The 16,982-nt window shown below is 50.0% G+C and overlaps 1 protein-coding gene across 1 annotated transcript; it reads left to right on the top strand.

The window, feature by feature from the left end:
- Window positions 1-2,188: 2,188 nt before the first annotated feature.
- Window positions 2,189-16,093, top strand: LOC122421221 (vegetative cell wall protein gp1-like; the record flags this gene model as incomplete). The annotated part of the gene is made up of 11 exons (XM_043437092.1): window positions 2,189-2,198; window positions 2,501-2,554; window positions 3,233-3,308; window positions 7,927-8,121; window positions 14,095-14,323; window positions 14,421-14,566; window positions 14,650-14,888; window positions 14,936-15,055; window positions 15,168-15,251; window positions 15,455-15,703; window positions 15,819-16,093. Coding segments are annotated over exons 1-11 (1,677 nt in total), but the record flags the coding sequence as incomplete, so codon positions are not given.
- Between the last annotated feature and the right edge of the window lie 889 nt (window positions 16,094-16,982).

Here is a 16,982-nt window from a genome sequence, read left to right as displayed (position 1 = left end):
CTCCGCCTTCCAGCGCAGGGGGCGGGGGTTCGACGCCTGGTTGGGGAACTACGATCCCGCGATCCCACGTGCCAGGAGGCCAAAGAATCAAATAAACAATGCACAGGGCATACCAGAGAAGCCAAGAAAATCGCTCTGAGGAGCTCTGCGGGAAACAGTGGTTCTGGCTCTGGCTTCAGAGGGGAGTTGACCTTGACTGCCCACCCCAGGGAAGGCCCCTGGGTGATACTGAGCTTTCATAGGCATGGGACGACAGATCAGCTGTCAACACGGGGAAGCAGGGCAGAGGGCCGGGGAGAAGCTTGGCAGAACCTTGACTGCAGCCCCGGGTCAGGAACTAATTTTACTGGTGGTTCTAAGAAGGAGATGGGAAAACATCGTGGAGAAGCTTCAGTAGAGACTAAACATGTAGCACTTCCTAAAAGGCCATGTAAAGACTTTGGATTGTATCTTTAGGATAACGGGAAAGGTTTTGTTTTATCTTATTTTATATATATTTTAAAAAATAATTATTGAATGTATTTATTTTGGTCGCGTGGTGTTTTAGTTGCTGTGAGAGGACTTAGGTGCACCACGGCAATGTGGAATCTTGGTTCCCCGACCAGGGATCGAACCCATGTCCCGTGCGTTGGCAGGCGGGGTCCTAAGCACTGGGAAGTCCCGGAGAAGGTTTTAAATGTAAGTCTGGCATAATCAGATTTTTGTCTAGGATACATCCATGCGGCCACTTCATGGAGACAGAATCGGAAGAGACAACAAAAATAACAGCTTAGGAGACTTCCCTGGTGGTCCAGTGGTTAAGACTCTGCACTTCCAAAGCAGGGGGTGCGGGGTCAATACCTGTTCAGGGAACTAAGATCCCACAAGCCATTTTGTGCGGACAGGAAAAAAAAACAAAAAGGAAACAAGACAAAAAGCAGCTCACATTTTCACATTTTCTGGGCACTGATAGGCCAGTCGCTGTTCCGAGTTCTGCATATGGATAGTTGGCTTAATTCTCAGAAGACTCAGTAAAGGAGCTTCCTTTATTAGATCCATTGTAGAGATGAGGATAGTGGGGCTCAGAGGGGTAACTGATTGGATTGTGCTGTGCATCCAGTGAGTGGTGGAGCTGGCTTTCAACCTGAGAAGATCCTTTGTGGTCCCCTATTATTGTGATGCTATATTTAGCAATTATATATAATGTAAATGTACATTTTGTATTTATTAAAGAAAACAAAAATTGGGTGGATAGACTGACTACTTAAGAAGCTCTTGTTCTCCAGGAAAGAGATGAGTTGCTTGGGGTAGGATGGTGACTATCAGAATGCCAGGGATGCCAGGCGGCTTGGGATAAACAATCCACGTGCCAGTATGGGAGACCCAGGTTTGATCCCTGGATTGGGAAGATCCCCTGGAGAAGGAAATGGCAACCCGCTCCAGTATTCTTGCCTGGGAAATCCCACGGACAGAGGAGCCTGGCGGGCTACAGTCCATGGGGTCACAAAGTGTCGGACACAACTGAGCTACTGAGGACACACCCTCACACTCACACACACACACACACACGGATTCGAGACTGGGAAGTAAACTCAAAAGAAATGCTGATAGAAGTTTGGTTTCCAAAAATGACTGACTAGGCTGTTTTAGGTTAAACTTCCCACTTGCAAAAGAAAAAACGAAACAAACAAAAAAACGGGGACAAACCTTAAAGAACATCTGCTTGCCAGCCCTGGAGCGTTTCCAAGGCAAGAGAGAATTTTTGGTTATAAATTGCAAAAGGAGAAGGAAACCAAGACAGGGGGATTTATCACTTGCACAAGTTTTACACGGACACTTGGCTGACTCTAGACAGTAGAAGCAGTGGAGGAGAGAGTGAAAAGCTGGATAGATGTTTTGGCCATCTCATTAAAATACAGAACTTTCAAACTGGGCTATCAAGCAGAGGGCTCCAAAGTGGAGAAAAGATCCTATGAACATCCACAAAGGGCCACATCCTGGGATGAAGGTGGACTGGGCGTTAGCAAGACTCAAAAGGATAAAAACCCTAGTTTTAAACAATGAAGACAACTTGTCTCTAGCCCATCTGCCTGCCAGAGGCAAACATCTATCCTCTCTGTTAATTTTTTGTTTCATTTTGGGCTTTTTGCAATCTTCTTTATATTCTTTTCCATCATGGTTTATCCCATGATATTGAACATAAGTCCCTATGCTCCACGGTAGGACCTTGTTGTTTATCCAGTCTACACAGAAGCATTTGCATCCACTAACCCCAAACCCCCAGCCCATCTCTCCCCCAACCCCACCCCACTGGCAACCACAGTCTGTTTGCTATGTCTGTGAGTCTGTCTCTGTCTGTAGATATGTTGATTTGTGTCAGATTTTAGGCTCCACATGTAAGTGATGTCCTATGCTGTTTGTCTTTCTCCCCGCTACTGTTTTTAACTTCCTCACCTTTGATCTAATCTCAACAGAGCAGTAGTGTCACCCTGTTAAACATAGCAACTCCCCCCACCCCCAGAATCGGGCTACACCTGGCAGATAGCGGAAGGCGGACAGAGTCTTGACTGCCAAGGTACTAGGAATGCCGGCCAAGCTCGTGCCTGGACTTTAGGTTGATCGACATGAGAGAAAATGACTTGCCAACATTATGGCTGTCATTCTAGATCACTGCCTTGCGAGGAAAACTCTGTTACAAGAAAAAGGTGGAGCCTGTTAAAAAAATGATGAAGCGCCTCCTGGTGGTGCAGTGGATGAGAGCCTGCCTGCCAATGTGGGGGACTCGGGTTCGATCCCTGGCCTGGGAAGATTCCACCTGCCATGGAGCAGCTAAGCCTGCTTGCAGCAACCACTCAGCCCACACCTGGAGCCAGGGAGCTGGGACTACGGATGCCTGCGTGCCCTAGTGCCCGTGGGCCACAAGCTACTGAAGCCCCTGGGCCCTAGAGCCCGTGCTCCACAAGGAGAGACTGGCCTCCCTCTCTGCAACAAGAGAAAGCCCACATGCCGGCAGCAAAGATGCAGCACAGCCAAAAATAAATAAAATAAAAAATAGAGTGTGTACATCTCAAAAAATAATAATAAAAGCAAAAAGAAAAGCTAGTCAAGAGCTAATTACTATGGCCTGTTTCATTATTCCTGGGAAATTATGGGATAAAATAGGACTCCGGTTTTGGGTAGGGGCATCTACTGAGAAGAGCAGCAGGAGCGCTCTCATCGGGAGAGGCACTTCCTGTTGACCCCCGGTCCCCAGAGCGGTCCTGCCGGTCAAGGCTGGAGCTGAAGAGGAAGGACGCCTCCGCTCCCCAGACTCGGGAGGAGGCTGTCCCGTGAGACCCGGGTCGGGCTCCTATATGAGAGCGAAGGGCTGCAGCATCTGCCACCAGTTCCCAATTGCCAGCCCTCAGGACGGAGGTGGGAGGGTGATGCACGGGTGTCAACCAGAGGGCTGAAGACGGCTCAGCTGAGGTGGTTGGTACCCTTTCCATATACACCTGCGTTTGCATGAGAACCAGAATCATTCCTTCCTCACAAAAACAAAACAGAAAATAGAACTATCGTGTGATCCAGTGATCCCACCCCTGAGTCTGTTTCCGAAGGAAATGAAAGCTTGATCTTGAAGAGAGATGAAAACCCCTGTGTTCTTCGCAGCATCATTCACAACACGAACAAGAGAAGGAAACGTGTGTCTGCAGTGGAGTGCTGAGTCACGCAGCCTTGTCTGACTCTGTGACCCCAGGGACTGTGGCGCCTCTGTCCTTGGGTTTTTCAGGCAAGATTACTGGAGTGTGCTGCCATTTCCTCCCCCAGGAGATCTTCCCAAAGGAGGAATCCCAACCCGCGTTTCCCCCGCTGAGCCATGGGGGAAGCCCTAGGTGTCCGGGGCTGCAGAGAATTAACTTGTATCTTGGGCTCCCTCTTGCGACCACAGAGAAGAAGTTCCCTTCCTGCAGGAAGGGAAGGGGAAAAAAAATTTTTTTTAATCTGACAAATTCATTTCTTTATTCAATAAGGATTTGTTGATCCTCTGTATATCAGGCACTCTTCGAGGCTCTTGAGGGCCATCAGTAGACCAAAACAAAACCCCACCCTTGAGGATCTTATCTTCTTGTGGAGGGAGTGTTGTTCAGTCTGTTAGTTGAGTCTCTTTGCGACCCCATGGACTGCGTGCAGCACACCAGGCCTCCCTGTCCATCACCAATGCCCGGAGCTTGCTCAAACTCATGTCCATTGAGTCAGTGATGCCATCCAACCATCTCATCCTCTGTCGTCCCCTTCTCCTCCTGCCTTCAATCTTTCCCAGCATTGGGGTCTTTCCAATGAGCTGGCTCTTCGCATCAGGTGGCCAAAGTATTGGAGCTTCAGCTTCAGCCCTTCCAATGAATATTCAGGGGTTGATTTCCTTTAGGACTGACTGACTTGGTCATCTTGCTGATGAAGGGACGCTCAAGAGTCTTCTCAATAAGTAAATTCATAGTCTACTCGAAGAGGAAAAATGATTTGGAAAAACGAGAAGGTGGAGGGGCGGTCTGGGAGATCTACATTTCCTGGGGGGTGGGGGGCAGGCTGAGATGTTTATACAGTGGTCTGGGGAGGAGGAGTTGAGGATGTGCATTTGAGCAAGGGTTAGAATGAGAGATGAACTTGGTCACTGTGCATCCGGGAGAGCACAGCTCCAAGCGGAGGGGCAGTGGGAGCAACGTCGTGGGGTGGGGGGGTGGGCCTGTGCAGCAGCTCATTCAGAGGCCCACAGGGAGCCCAGGTGGCTGCTGGGGAGAGGGAAGTGCAGGGGTTAGTTCAGAGAGGCCAAGGCTGGAGGCAACAGTCACAGAGTCACTGCAATCAGCCCAAAGTGAGGTGGAAAGTGACGAGGGTGACTCTAAACTGAAGACCTCCTGGAGTGTGGAGCCAAGTGGGCCTTAGGAAGCATCTCTACGAACAAAGCCAGTGGAAGTGATGGAATTCCAGTTGAGCTATTCCAAATCCAAGCTGCTAAAGTGCTGCACGCAATATGTCAGCAAATTTTGAAAAACTCTGCAGTGGCCACAGGACTGGAGAAGACCATTTTTCTTTCCAATCCCAAAGCACCAGAGTGCTTCCCTTGAGAGATTATCCTTCAGGGCAAAGACGAGGACCACCTTGTGGGCTCAGAGCTCCCATCCCTTCCTCACCCACATCGGCTCTGGTTTCTCTTCTCTCTGCTTTGTCTTCTATGCAGGATTTCCTGTTAAGCGTGAACTGAGTTGCACTCCCTGCCCTCCATCCCCCCAAAAGGCAGTGAGTGTAAATACCAAGAGCTAGGGCTTCCCTGGTAGCTCAGCTGGCATAGAACCCATCTGCAGTGCAGGAAACCCAGTTTGATCCCTGGGTCAGGAAGGTTCCCCTGGAGAAGGGTAGGCTACCCACTCCAGTATTCATAGTCTTCCCTGGTGGTTCGGACGGTAAAGAATCCGCCTGGAATGCAGAAGACCTGGGTTCAATGTCTGGGTTGGGAAGATCCCCTGGAGAAGGAAATGGCTACCCACTTCAATGTTCTTGCCTACGGAGAATATTGAATCCCCACAGACAGAAGAGCCTGGCAGGCACAGTCCATGGGTTCACAAAGAGTAGGACACGACTGAGTGACTAAGTGCATACACACACACACAAAGAAAGAAAAAAAAAGGAAAGAGAAAAAATCAAAGTGAAAATGCCTGCCTGTCCAGGTGAGACATACCCATCCTGCGTGGCTCAGAGGGGATCCCAGGAGCCTCGAGGTTATGCTGTCTTCCTAGCTGTGTGGCTGTCATGCTATCAACAAAATGGCTTGATGTTTGTCCCACTGGCTAGATCTAAATACATCTCTAGCATCTGGACACACAAGCCATTTCCTGTCAAACTCCATTCACAGCCACAATGCCACACCCAGGTTTGCTTAAACCCCACCCCTACCCATGGCTCTGTTGCCTGAAAAGAAGCTCTAAGATGCCTCTCAGACTTCAGACCCTGGGAGAGCTGGCCTGCCCACCTCTCCAGGCTCGCCCTTCAGAACACCCCTTTCCTTGCTCCCACCAGCCACCCCCCGCCCACCCACACACACGTATTGGTTCAGTCTGCTCCTCCAAGTCTAAGCTTGTCCCTGCCTCATAGGCCTTTGCATAGGCTGTTATTTCTACCCAAAACACTTCTCATCCTTCAGGGACCACCTTCTATCACTTCCTCCAAAATGCCTCCCCATCATACCAAATAAAGTAGGTTTCTTGTTGCACCCAAGAGCTTCCCTTGTGGCTCAGTCGGTAAAGAATCCACCTGCAATGCAGGAGACCGGGGTTTGATCCTGGGTCGGGAAGGTGCCCTGGAGAAGGAAATGGCAACCGACTCTAGTATTCTTGCCTGGGAGATCCCATGGACAGGGGAGCCTGGAGGGCTGCAGTCCATGGGGTGGCAAAGAGCTGGGCCCAGCTTAGCGATTAAGCAACAAAACTCTGGTTATGTAAGATGTTAACAACGGGAAGCTTAAGCAAAGGGTATATGCGCCACCTTTATGGCTCTTCTGTAGAGCTAAAGTCATTTCAAAATAACAGCATAGGGAGCTGATGCTCCAGTGGTTGGGACTCTGAGCTTCCAATGCTGAGGGTGAAACCTCGGCATAAGATCCTGCATGCGGCCAGACAAATAAAAGACAAAACCTTCTCAAAGGAAGGCATGAAAGGATGTTAAAAGAGGGAACAAGAAGAGCCTGGGAGGTGTCAGAAACGTACATTACCTTGATGGGGGTAATGGTTTTACCGTGTTTGCTTTTTCTGCAAAGTCATCAAAGGGCACACATTAAATATGTGTGTTTTCAGTATATCACCTATATCTCAGTAAAGCCGTTTAAAACACAGCGGGGGGGGGTGGATTCCTATATTTCTGCACTTTGATGTCCCAGGGGGAGAGCCCATGGACAATAAATGCACACGTGTCCTAAAGAGTAGCTTCACAAGACTTCCCTGGGGATCCAGGGGTTAAGACTCTGTGCTTCCACAGCAGGGGCTCAGGTTCCATCCCTGGTCTGGGGATTAAGATCCTGCAAGCCACTGGTTAGAGAAGGAAATGGCAACCCACTCCAGGACTCTTGCCTTGAGAATCCTATGGATAGAGCAGCCCATGGGGTCGCAAAGAGTTGAACACGACTGAGAGACCAACGTAGAAGCCGGTGGGGCGTCTAGTAAATACATAGAAGCATCAGACATGCAGCGGCCTGTATTTTAAGACATCTCAGGGTCTCCCCCGGCCGGAGATGCAGCATGGTGGAAGAAGGCTGATCCTCTGAATTTTGGGAGTGTGAGGTTGAGGTGTTAGTCACTCAGCCATGTCCGACTCTTTGCGACCCCGTGGACTGTAGCCCGCCAGGCTCCTCTGTCCGTGGGATGGTCCAGCCAAGGATACTGGAGTGGGTTGCCCGTTCCCTTCTCCAGGGGATCTTCCCTGACCCAGGGAGGGAACCCCGGTCTCCTGCATTGCAGGCGGATTCTTTACCGACTGAGCCACCAAGGAAGCCAGGTTGGGGTGAGGGGAGGGAAAGCTGAGTGGCTGGCACGCGCCCGCGCGTACACGCGCACGCACACACACACACACACAGCAGAAGCAGGTGTGACGCTGCGGGCGCCGCCAGGCAGTGAGAACACCCCAGAGGCCTGCCCGAGGGGGCGAGGGCCCCGGGGGTGCCGTGGTCGAGAGCAGGGGCCAGCAGGGCCAGAGCAGGACAGGAGCCCGCGAGTGTGAGGGACAGGTGCGGCGCGGGTGGCTTGGGGTGAAGCCGCGACAGGTAGACTCCCACCGCGGAGTCTGTCACCGTCTAAACTACTTCTCCCTAGTGTCCAGGTCTGCTGCGGCCTCCCCGGACCCGTGGGAGCATCCCACGCAGGACCCGGCAGACACGGGCCAGGCCTGGAGGGAGTTTAGTGAGGCTGGTCGTCTCTGCAGATACCGCACTGCCCATCAGGGAGAAAAACGCCGGCGCCTGCTGGGAAAGGGTGAGCGGGAGGGAGGTGAGGCTCCCGGCCGGGCCAGGACGGCCCCGCGGGATGCGGACAGCCTACGCATCCCGCCTCGGTCGGGGTCACTGCGCAGCCGCAGCGCACACGCTTTCCCGGTGACCGGAGCCTGCTTCCTCGCCCGGTACCCGGCTAGCCTTGCTCTCCTCTGCCTTCCTGTAGACAAGATTTCTCTTTCTTTCTTCCTTCCTTCCTTCCTTTCTTCCTTCCTTTCTTCCTTCCTCCCTCCCTTCCTTCCTTCCTTCCCTTCCTTTTTCTTTTTCTTTCCTTCTTTCTCTCTCTCTCTTTCCTTCTTTCTTTCTTTCTTTCTTCCTTCCTTCCTCCCTCCCTCCCTTTCTCTCTCTCTCTCTTTCTTTCTTCCTTCCTTTTTCTTTTTCTTTCCTTCTTTCTGTCTCTTTTTGTATGTCAATTTTAAAAGTTGGAGGGTTTTCGTTGATTCACAATACTGTGTTGGTTTCAAGTGCGCAGAAAATATGGGCTTCCCTGGTGGCTCAGCGGGTGAAAAAAAAAAAACAAAAAAAAAAACCGCTTGCAATGCAGGAGACCTGGGTTTGCTCCCTGGATCGGAAAGATCCCCTGGAGAAGGAAATGACAACCTGCTCCAATATTCTTGCCTGGAAACTTCCATGGACAGAAGAGGCTGACGGGCTACAGTCCATGACATCGCAAGAGACTAGGACACAACTTAGAGACTAAAAAACAACATTATATTTAAATGAATAAACAACATTTTATAGAGAGAGAGAAAAAAATTCTTTTCCATTATAGGTTATTATAAGATAGAATACAGTTCTCTATGCTACTCAGTAAATATATACATCTCTTTTATGTGTAGTAGCTGGTATCTGTTAATCCCATACTCCTAATTTATCCTTCCCTGCCCCTCCTTTCCCCTTTAGTATCCATAGTTTGTTTCCAATGTCTGTGAGTCTGCCTCTGTTTTATATATAGATTCATTTGTATTATTACTGTCAGATTCCACATTGTGACATCATATATTATTTATCTTTCTCTGTGTGACTTCACTTAATGTGATATTTCTAGGTCCATCCATGTTGGCATTATTTCACTCTTTTTTATGGCTGAGTAATATTCCATTGTACGTGTCCACCACATCTTCTTAAACCAGCCGTCTGTTACCAGAACCTCGGGTTGTTTCCACATTTTGGCTATCATATATAGGGCTGCTATGAACACTGTGTGTGTGCGCTCAGCCATGTCCCACTCTTTGCAACCCCAGGGACTGTAGCCCGCCAGGCTCCTCTGTCCACGGGATTCTCCAGGCAGGAACACTGGAGCGAGTGCCATTTCCTTCTCCAGGGGACCTTCCCGACCCAGGAAAGGAACGGTCGTCTCTTGGGTCTCCTGCATCCGCAGGCAGATGCTTTTCCACCAGCGCCACCTGTGAACGTTGGGGCGCATGAATCTTTTTGAATTAGAGTTGTCATGTTTTCTGTGTATCTGCCCAGGAGTGGGATTGCCGGATCATATGGCAACTCTATGTTTAGTTTTTGAGGAACCTCCATACCGTCCTCTATAGTGGCTGCACCAATTTACATTCCCATCAGCAGTGTCGGAGGGCTCCCTTCTCTCCACACCCCCTCCAAGAGTTATTGTTTACAGACTTCCTGACGACGGCCGCTCTGACTGGTGTGTGGTTTGCCGTGAAGCTGTGACCTCATCGTGGTTTCCATCTGTGCTTCTCTGATAATCAGTGGTGTTGAGGACCTTTTCCTCTGCCTGTTGGCCATCTGAATGTCTTCCTCACAGAAATGTCAGTTTACGGTTTTTGCCCATTTTTTGATTTGAGTTTTTTTATATTGAATCGTATGAGCTGTTTGTAGATAAGATTTCTTGAGACACCCAATCACAGGGTTTCTTTGGCTTCCTGACAACACCCAAATCCAGGGCAAGTTCTCTTCCTCTGACCCTGCTCAAAGTGAGCCAGTAAATCTAAAGCCAATTGTAGCACCTCTCTCACACCCTCTGAATCACTTTCCTGGGCCACCATGGCAAAGACCCACAGACTCAGGGGCTTCAACAACAGAAATCTATTTTCTGACCCTCCTGAAGGCTGAGAGTCTGAGATCGAGGTGCCTGCCAGTTTAGTTTCTTTTGAGACTTCTCTCCTTGGCCCGTAAGTGCCCTCATCCTCACTGTGTCCCCAGATGGCTGGCCCTCTGTCATGTCTGTGTCCTGATCCCCTCTTCTAGTGAGGGCAGCACTCATATTGCATTAGGGTTCTCCTCTAATGACCTCACATTAACTTCATTACCTTGTCAAGGCCCCTTCTCCAAGTATAGTCACATCTGAGATGCTGAGGGTGACAACTTCAATGAGTGGATTTGGTGGGGACCCTGGGCAGCCCCTGGACTTCCTTGGTGGTTCAGGGGCAAAGAATCTACCACCTGTTCGCTCACTGGATCGGGAAGACTCCCCTGGAAGAGGAAAGGGCAACCCAGCCCAGTGATCTTGCCTGGGAAATCCCATGGACAGAGGAGCCTGGGGGCTGCAGTCCGTGGGGCTGCAGAGAGCCGGACACGACTGGTGACCGAGCGCACACAGTGCAGTTGGTAGCGCCCTGTCCCTTGGGCTGTGTCCCCTCCCAACCCGTGGTTCTCCCCCACTGTGCTGAGCAAGAAGCCCAGCTTGTTCTACTGCAAGCAAGCGTGTTCCTGGCGGTCTTTGGCTGGAGAGCATCATTAGCAGCAGAAACCTGGTGCTGAGGAAGGGCAGCAGGAATTCTTGGTGGGCTTGAGGGAAGGAGGAAGGGGGATTCCCGTGAGACAGAGAGAAAGCAGCTGAACACCTGATACAACCTGGGAAGGAGCATCTGTCTCAGACCTGGACAAAGAGGGCGAGGTGAGCGGGCAAGCCAGCCGTGGACCGGCCCCCTTACCCCCATCTTAGCTCGAGCCCCCCCTTGGAAAACAGGTAGTGACCGAGCTGGATGCCAGGGGGACATTCTGATATTAAGTTAGGCTGGACGGTTGACCCCCTGAAGTCGGGACAGGTGGAAAACCCCCAGATGGCAAGAAAAATGTAGAATATCTGCTCCTCATATAGCGACGGGGGAGGGAAAGGGGACTCGGGCAGATGGAGTGTGAAGGCAGACCAAGAAGGGATGGAGCTGCTTCCTGCAAGCACCAGTGAGCCTAGATTTTTTTTTTTCACTCTATCATTAAAAAAAAAAAAATGGGATTGCTTTATTTAAGTCAATTTTTTATTTTAGAACAGCTTTACACTTCCAGAAAAGTTTGCAAGGGTGGTACAGAGAATTCCTATCCACCTTGGCCCCCGTTGCCCCCGCCCCTAAGATCTGACGTGGCTGTGGTACCCCGTCACAGCGCATGAACCTTGGTTCAGGCACGGCTGTTAGCCAAGGCCCGCGTTTTATCTGGAGCGCCGCGGTTTCCACCTCATGTCTTTCTTCTGTTCCAGGCCCCCGCCCAGGAGACCACGTGAATGTAAGTCACCGAGTCTCCCGAGGCTCCCCTGAGCTCTGGTGGTTTCTCCCCTTTTCCTTGTTTTTGGACAAACTTGACAGTGTTGAAGAAGACCCGCTGAGTGTTTTGTAAGATGTTCCCCCCCTTGGGGTATTTTAAACATAAGTTTACTGATCACTTCTGGCCGTGGGCGGGTCTTTGTCCCTGCGTGGGCTTTTCCCCGGGGGGAAGGGCTACTCCTTGCTTGCAGTGCTGGGCTTCTCATCGCGGCGGCCTCTCTTGTTGCAGAGCCCGGCTCTAGGGCACGTGGCTTCAACTGCAGCTCACGGGCTCCAGAGCACAGGTTCAGTGCTGTGGTACTCAGGCTGAGCTGCTCCTCAGCACGCGGGATCTTCCTGGGTCAGGGGTCCATGAACAGTTTCAGACGGTCTCCTGCATTGGCAGGCAGACCCTTTAGCATCGGGCCGCCAGGGAGGTCCCTCCCTTGGGGTGTGACTGATGCTTTGCTCATGACTAGCCTGGGGTCCGGGTCTGGTGGAGGAAAACCACGGAAGTAAAATGCCAGTCTCCTCGCCTCCCCATCCAGGCTGCAGCCTATCAACAGGACTGTTGATGCTGACCTTGAATTCCTGGCGGAGGCAGGGCTTGTCAGGTTTCTTGGCTACAAACTTACTCTTTTCTCTCACTTTCATACTGTTCCTTTTAGAAGGATGTCATCGTGCTGAACCCACACTTGAGAAGTAGGGAGTTGTGCCCCACCCTTGAGGGTAGAGTATCCACATCAGTTATCTAGAATTCTTCTGCACGCAGAATTTGCTCCTTCTCTCTCATCTATATGTTACTTTATTTGATCAATTATTTATATCATTCTGGAATCACAGCCATTTATTTCTTATTTGGGTTATGATCCAATACTACTTTATTGTGTTGCTCTAATTACAGCCCTGGGCTTCTCAGGCGGCACGCATTAAAGAATACATTTGCCAATGCAGGAGATAAGGATTCACTCCCTGGGTTGGGGAGATCCCCTGGAGGAAGGCATGGCAACCCACTGCAGTATTCTGGCCTGGAGAATCCTGTGGGCAGAGGAGCCTGGTGGGCTAAAATCCATGGGGTCGCAAAGAGTCAAACAGGACTGAGCAACTATGCATAATTATGGCCTTGCCCTTTTCTTTTTGCAACATTTTATTAAGAAAAGTTTCAAATAGACAAAAAAGTTGAAAGAATGTTACAGTGGAAAAAAAAACCCACAAATAATCTAATTATAAAATGAGCAAAGGACCTGAACAGACAAGTTTCCAAAGAACCCTATACAGTATTATATATCAATAATATCTCAATAAAGATGAAACATTAAAGAATGTTAAACTGAATAGATAGATACCCACGACCTAGATGCTACCATGAGTATTTTGCTTTATTACCTGTCTATCCCCCTGTCAATCCACCTTATTTATTCTTTTATCCATTTCTGATCCATTTCAGGCTTCCCTGGTGGCTCAGAGGGTAAAGAATCTGCCTGCAATGCAGGAGACCTGGGTTCGATCCCTGGATCGGGAAGATCCTCTGAAGAAGGAAATGGAAACCCACTTCAGTATTCTTGCCTGGAGAATCCCACAGACAGAGGAGCCTGGCAGCCATGGAGTCGCAGAGAGTCAGACACGACTGAGTGACTAACATGCACACTGATCCATTTCAAAGGAAACTGTAGACACCCCTAAACTTGCCCCCATACTGAAGAGTGCGTATCATTAAATGGTTCTTTTTTTTTTCCCGTTGGGGTAAAATTTGCAGTGAAATGCAAGATTTGCCCAAATCTCAAGTGCATTGCAAAAGAGAAGCAACCCTTGTGCAACTCAAAACCTTACCAAGGTATGGAGCGATGGTGTCATCCTCAGAACCCATCCGCCCTCCCATCAGGCAGCCCTGTCCCTGCCGTTCTGATGGCTGTTGCCCCCAAAGGCTAAGTCTGCCTGTTCTTGAGCATCATCTAAATGGACTCGTAACCATATGTACTCACAATCAGTCCATGAAACAGAAGGTTCTCCCAGAGTGTAAGTCACAGGGAGCACAGGCTACACTCTTTAGCCAGGACCTGCCCTTGTCTTTCATCGAGAGAGACTGATCAGGAGGCCTTCCTGGAGGAGGTGGCGGTGCTGCCTCCCCAGGCTTCCTGCCTGCCTCTTGGGACTGCTCCTTCTCAGCCTCTTTGCGGGCCCATTTCCCTCCGCTTGCCCCTTCCACAGCGATGCTGCTCAGTGTCTGGCTAGACCAGCGCTTACAAAAACCAGCCAGCTCCAACCCACGGACAGGTTTTATTTGGCCCACACAGTATTTTTTTGTATTTGAATTAGCTTTAACATTTAAAAGCTGAGGGATTTTGCTTTTAAAAATATCCGCATTTCTGTCATCTCTTGAAAATTTGGAACATCTGGCGATGCGGTGTCCCACTCACCACACAGCAAGAATTGGCTGGGACAAAGTAGCAACGACCTATGCTCTGAGCCCTCCCCCCATGGCGGGGGTGGGGGGCAGTCCTCATGCACCCAAGCCCTGAATTAGATGCCTGTAGAGTCTGAGATGGTACTGGGATGCTTTTTCAGCCTAGGAATGCTTGGGGACCACCCTGGAATAACCATAGTCTTCCGCAGGAGAAGCAGACCTGGAGAGCAATGGCAGAAGGTCAAGGAGAACAAGTCTCTATCAGAGGGCATCTCAGATTGTCCATTCATCAACATGATCACCATCCTCACCTTCATCACCACCATCTTCATCATCACCTTCCTCATTGTCCTCACCATCACCTTCATCCTCACATTCATCATCATGACCATTATCACCTTCACCATCACCATCTTCATCATCATCACCTTCATCATTGTCCTCACCATTACCTTCATCCTCACCTTCATCATCATGACCATTATCACCTTCACCATCACCATCTTCATCATCACCACCTTCACCATCACCTTCACCATCACCACCTTCACCATCACCTTCACCATCACCATCTTCACCATCACCATCTTCACCATCACCACCTTCACCATCACCTTCACCATCACCATCTTCATCATCACCACCTTCACCATCACCATCTTCACCATCACCACCTTCACCATCACCTTCACCATCACCATCTTCATCATCACCACCTTCACCATCACCTTCACCATCACCATCTTCATCATCACCACCTTCACATCACCATCTTCACCATCACCACCTTCACCATCACCTTCACCATCACCATCTTCATCATCACCACCTTCACCATCACCTTCACCATCACCATCTTCATCATCACCACCTTCACCATCACCTTCATCATCACCACCTTCACCATCACCTTCACCATCACCATCTTCACCATCACCACCTTCACCATCACCATCTTCATCATCACCACCTTCACCATCACCTTCACCATCACCACCTTCACATCACCATCTTCATCATCACCACCTTCACCATCACCTTCACCATCACCACCTTCACCATCACCATCTTCATCATCACCACCTTCACCATCACCTTCACCATCACCTTCACCATCACCACCTTCACCATCACCATCTTCACCATCACCTTCACCATCACCACCTTCACATCACCATCTTCACCATCACCACCTTCACCATCACCTTCACCATCACCACCTTCACCATCACCATCTTCACCATCACCTTCACCATCACCACCTTCACATCACCATCTTCACCATCACCACCTTCACCATCACCTTCACCACCACCACCTTCACCATCACCATCTTCACCATCACCTTCACCATCACCACCTTCACATCACCATCTTCACCATCACCACCTTCACCATCACCTTCACCATCACCATCTTCACCATCACCACCTTCACCATCACCATCTTCATCATCACCACCTTCACCATCACCTTCACCATCACCACCTTCACCATCACCATTCACCATCACCACCTTCACCATCACCATCTTCACCATCACCTTCACCATCACCACCTTCACATCACCATCTTCACCATCACCACCTTCACCATCACCTTCACCATCTTCACCATCACCACCTTCACCATCACCATCTTCATCATCACCATCACCATCTTCACCATCACCACCTTCACCATCACCTTCACCATCACCATCACCATCACCACCTTCACCATCACCATCTTCACCATCACCACCTTCACCATCACCTTCACCATCACCATCTTCATCATCACCACCTTCACCATCACCTTCACCATCACCACCTTCACATCACCATCTTCACCATCACCACCTTCACCATCACCATCTTCATCATCACCACCTTCACCATCACCACCTTCACATCACCATCTTCATCATCACCACCTTCACCATCACCATCTTCACCATCACCACCTTCACCATCACCACCTTCACCATCACCATCTTCACCATCACCATCTTCACCATCACCATCTTCATCATCACCACCTTCACCATCACCTTCACCATCACCATCTTCACCATCACCATCTTCACCATCACCATCTTCACCATCACCACCTTCACCATCACCTTCACCATCACCATCTTCACCATCACCATCTTCATCATCACCACCTTCACCATCACCTTCACCATCACCATCTTCATCATCACCACCTTCACCATCACCTTCACCATCACCATCTTCACCATCACCATCTTCATCATCACCACCTTCACCATCACCACCTTCATCCTCACCCTCACCATCACCTTCATCCTCAGCTTCATCACCACCACCTTCATCATCATCACCACCTTCATCCTCACCCTCACCATCACCAGCAGTCACTATTATTACCATCCTCCTCACCCTCACCATCCTCATTGCAGCATCGCCATGGGCAGCCCCATAATTATCACCATTGTCATTACCATCCTGACCCCCCCAACCACCACCATCACCACCACCGTTATTTTCCTCCCTGGTCATGAGATGGGTAACGCCCCCCCCCCAGGCCTTTCTCACCAATCTGAAGCAAAATATTGGGGCCATATGGGTGGAGCACCACCTCCCCTTTCTCCAACCCCCCCACCCCGGCCCATCCCATCTCCCCACTTCAAGAGAGGCTGTGTATGGGGACCCAGGTAGCAAAACCTAGCTAGCCCAGCTAAGGTGTGGGGGAACCCCTAGGACAGTTTCCTGGGAACTTAACTTCAGCAGTGACTGGCTGGGTGGTGGTGTTGAGGTGGCCGGGTCATCTCTGCTTCCGCCTGTATCAGTGTGACATCGGTGGTTTCCTGTTAAGACTCAGCAGACATAGTGGCTGGAAAAATACTCCATAAACTGTAAAATGAATGACAAAGGGCAGGGCGATCTTCACACACATGGAAGTAACGGTTAATCAGTTTAGAGACGTTCTTTAACACATGGGAGGCATCCTTATAAAGATGGGAGGGGTCCCCAAATGGGTGAGCAGCGTTGTTGTTTGAGTGGGAAGAATCCTTCTACACTTACACAGACATGTGGGTGCACACTCCAGAGTGGTCTGTACACAGTCACGTGGGTGCGCACTCTGGAGT

The sequence above is a fragment of the Cervus canadensis genome, chromosome 18 (genome assembly GCF_019320065.1).
Source record: "Cervus canadensis isolate Bull #8, Minnesota chromosome 18, ASM1932006v1, whole genome shotgun sequence".
In the NCBI taxonomy this organism is placed as follows: domain Eukaryota; kingdom Metazoa; phylum Chordata; class Mammalia; order Artiodactyla; family Cervidae; genus Cervus; species Cervus canadensis.
The sequence above is the reverse complement of the archived record's forward strand: the minus strand, read 5'-3'. Positions and strand labels throughout refer to the sequence as shown.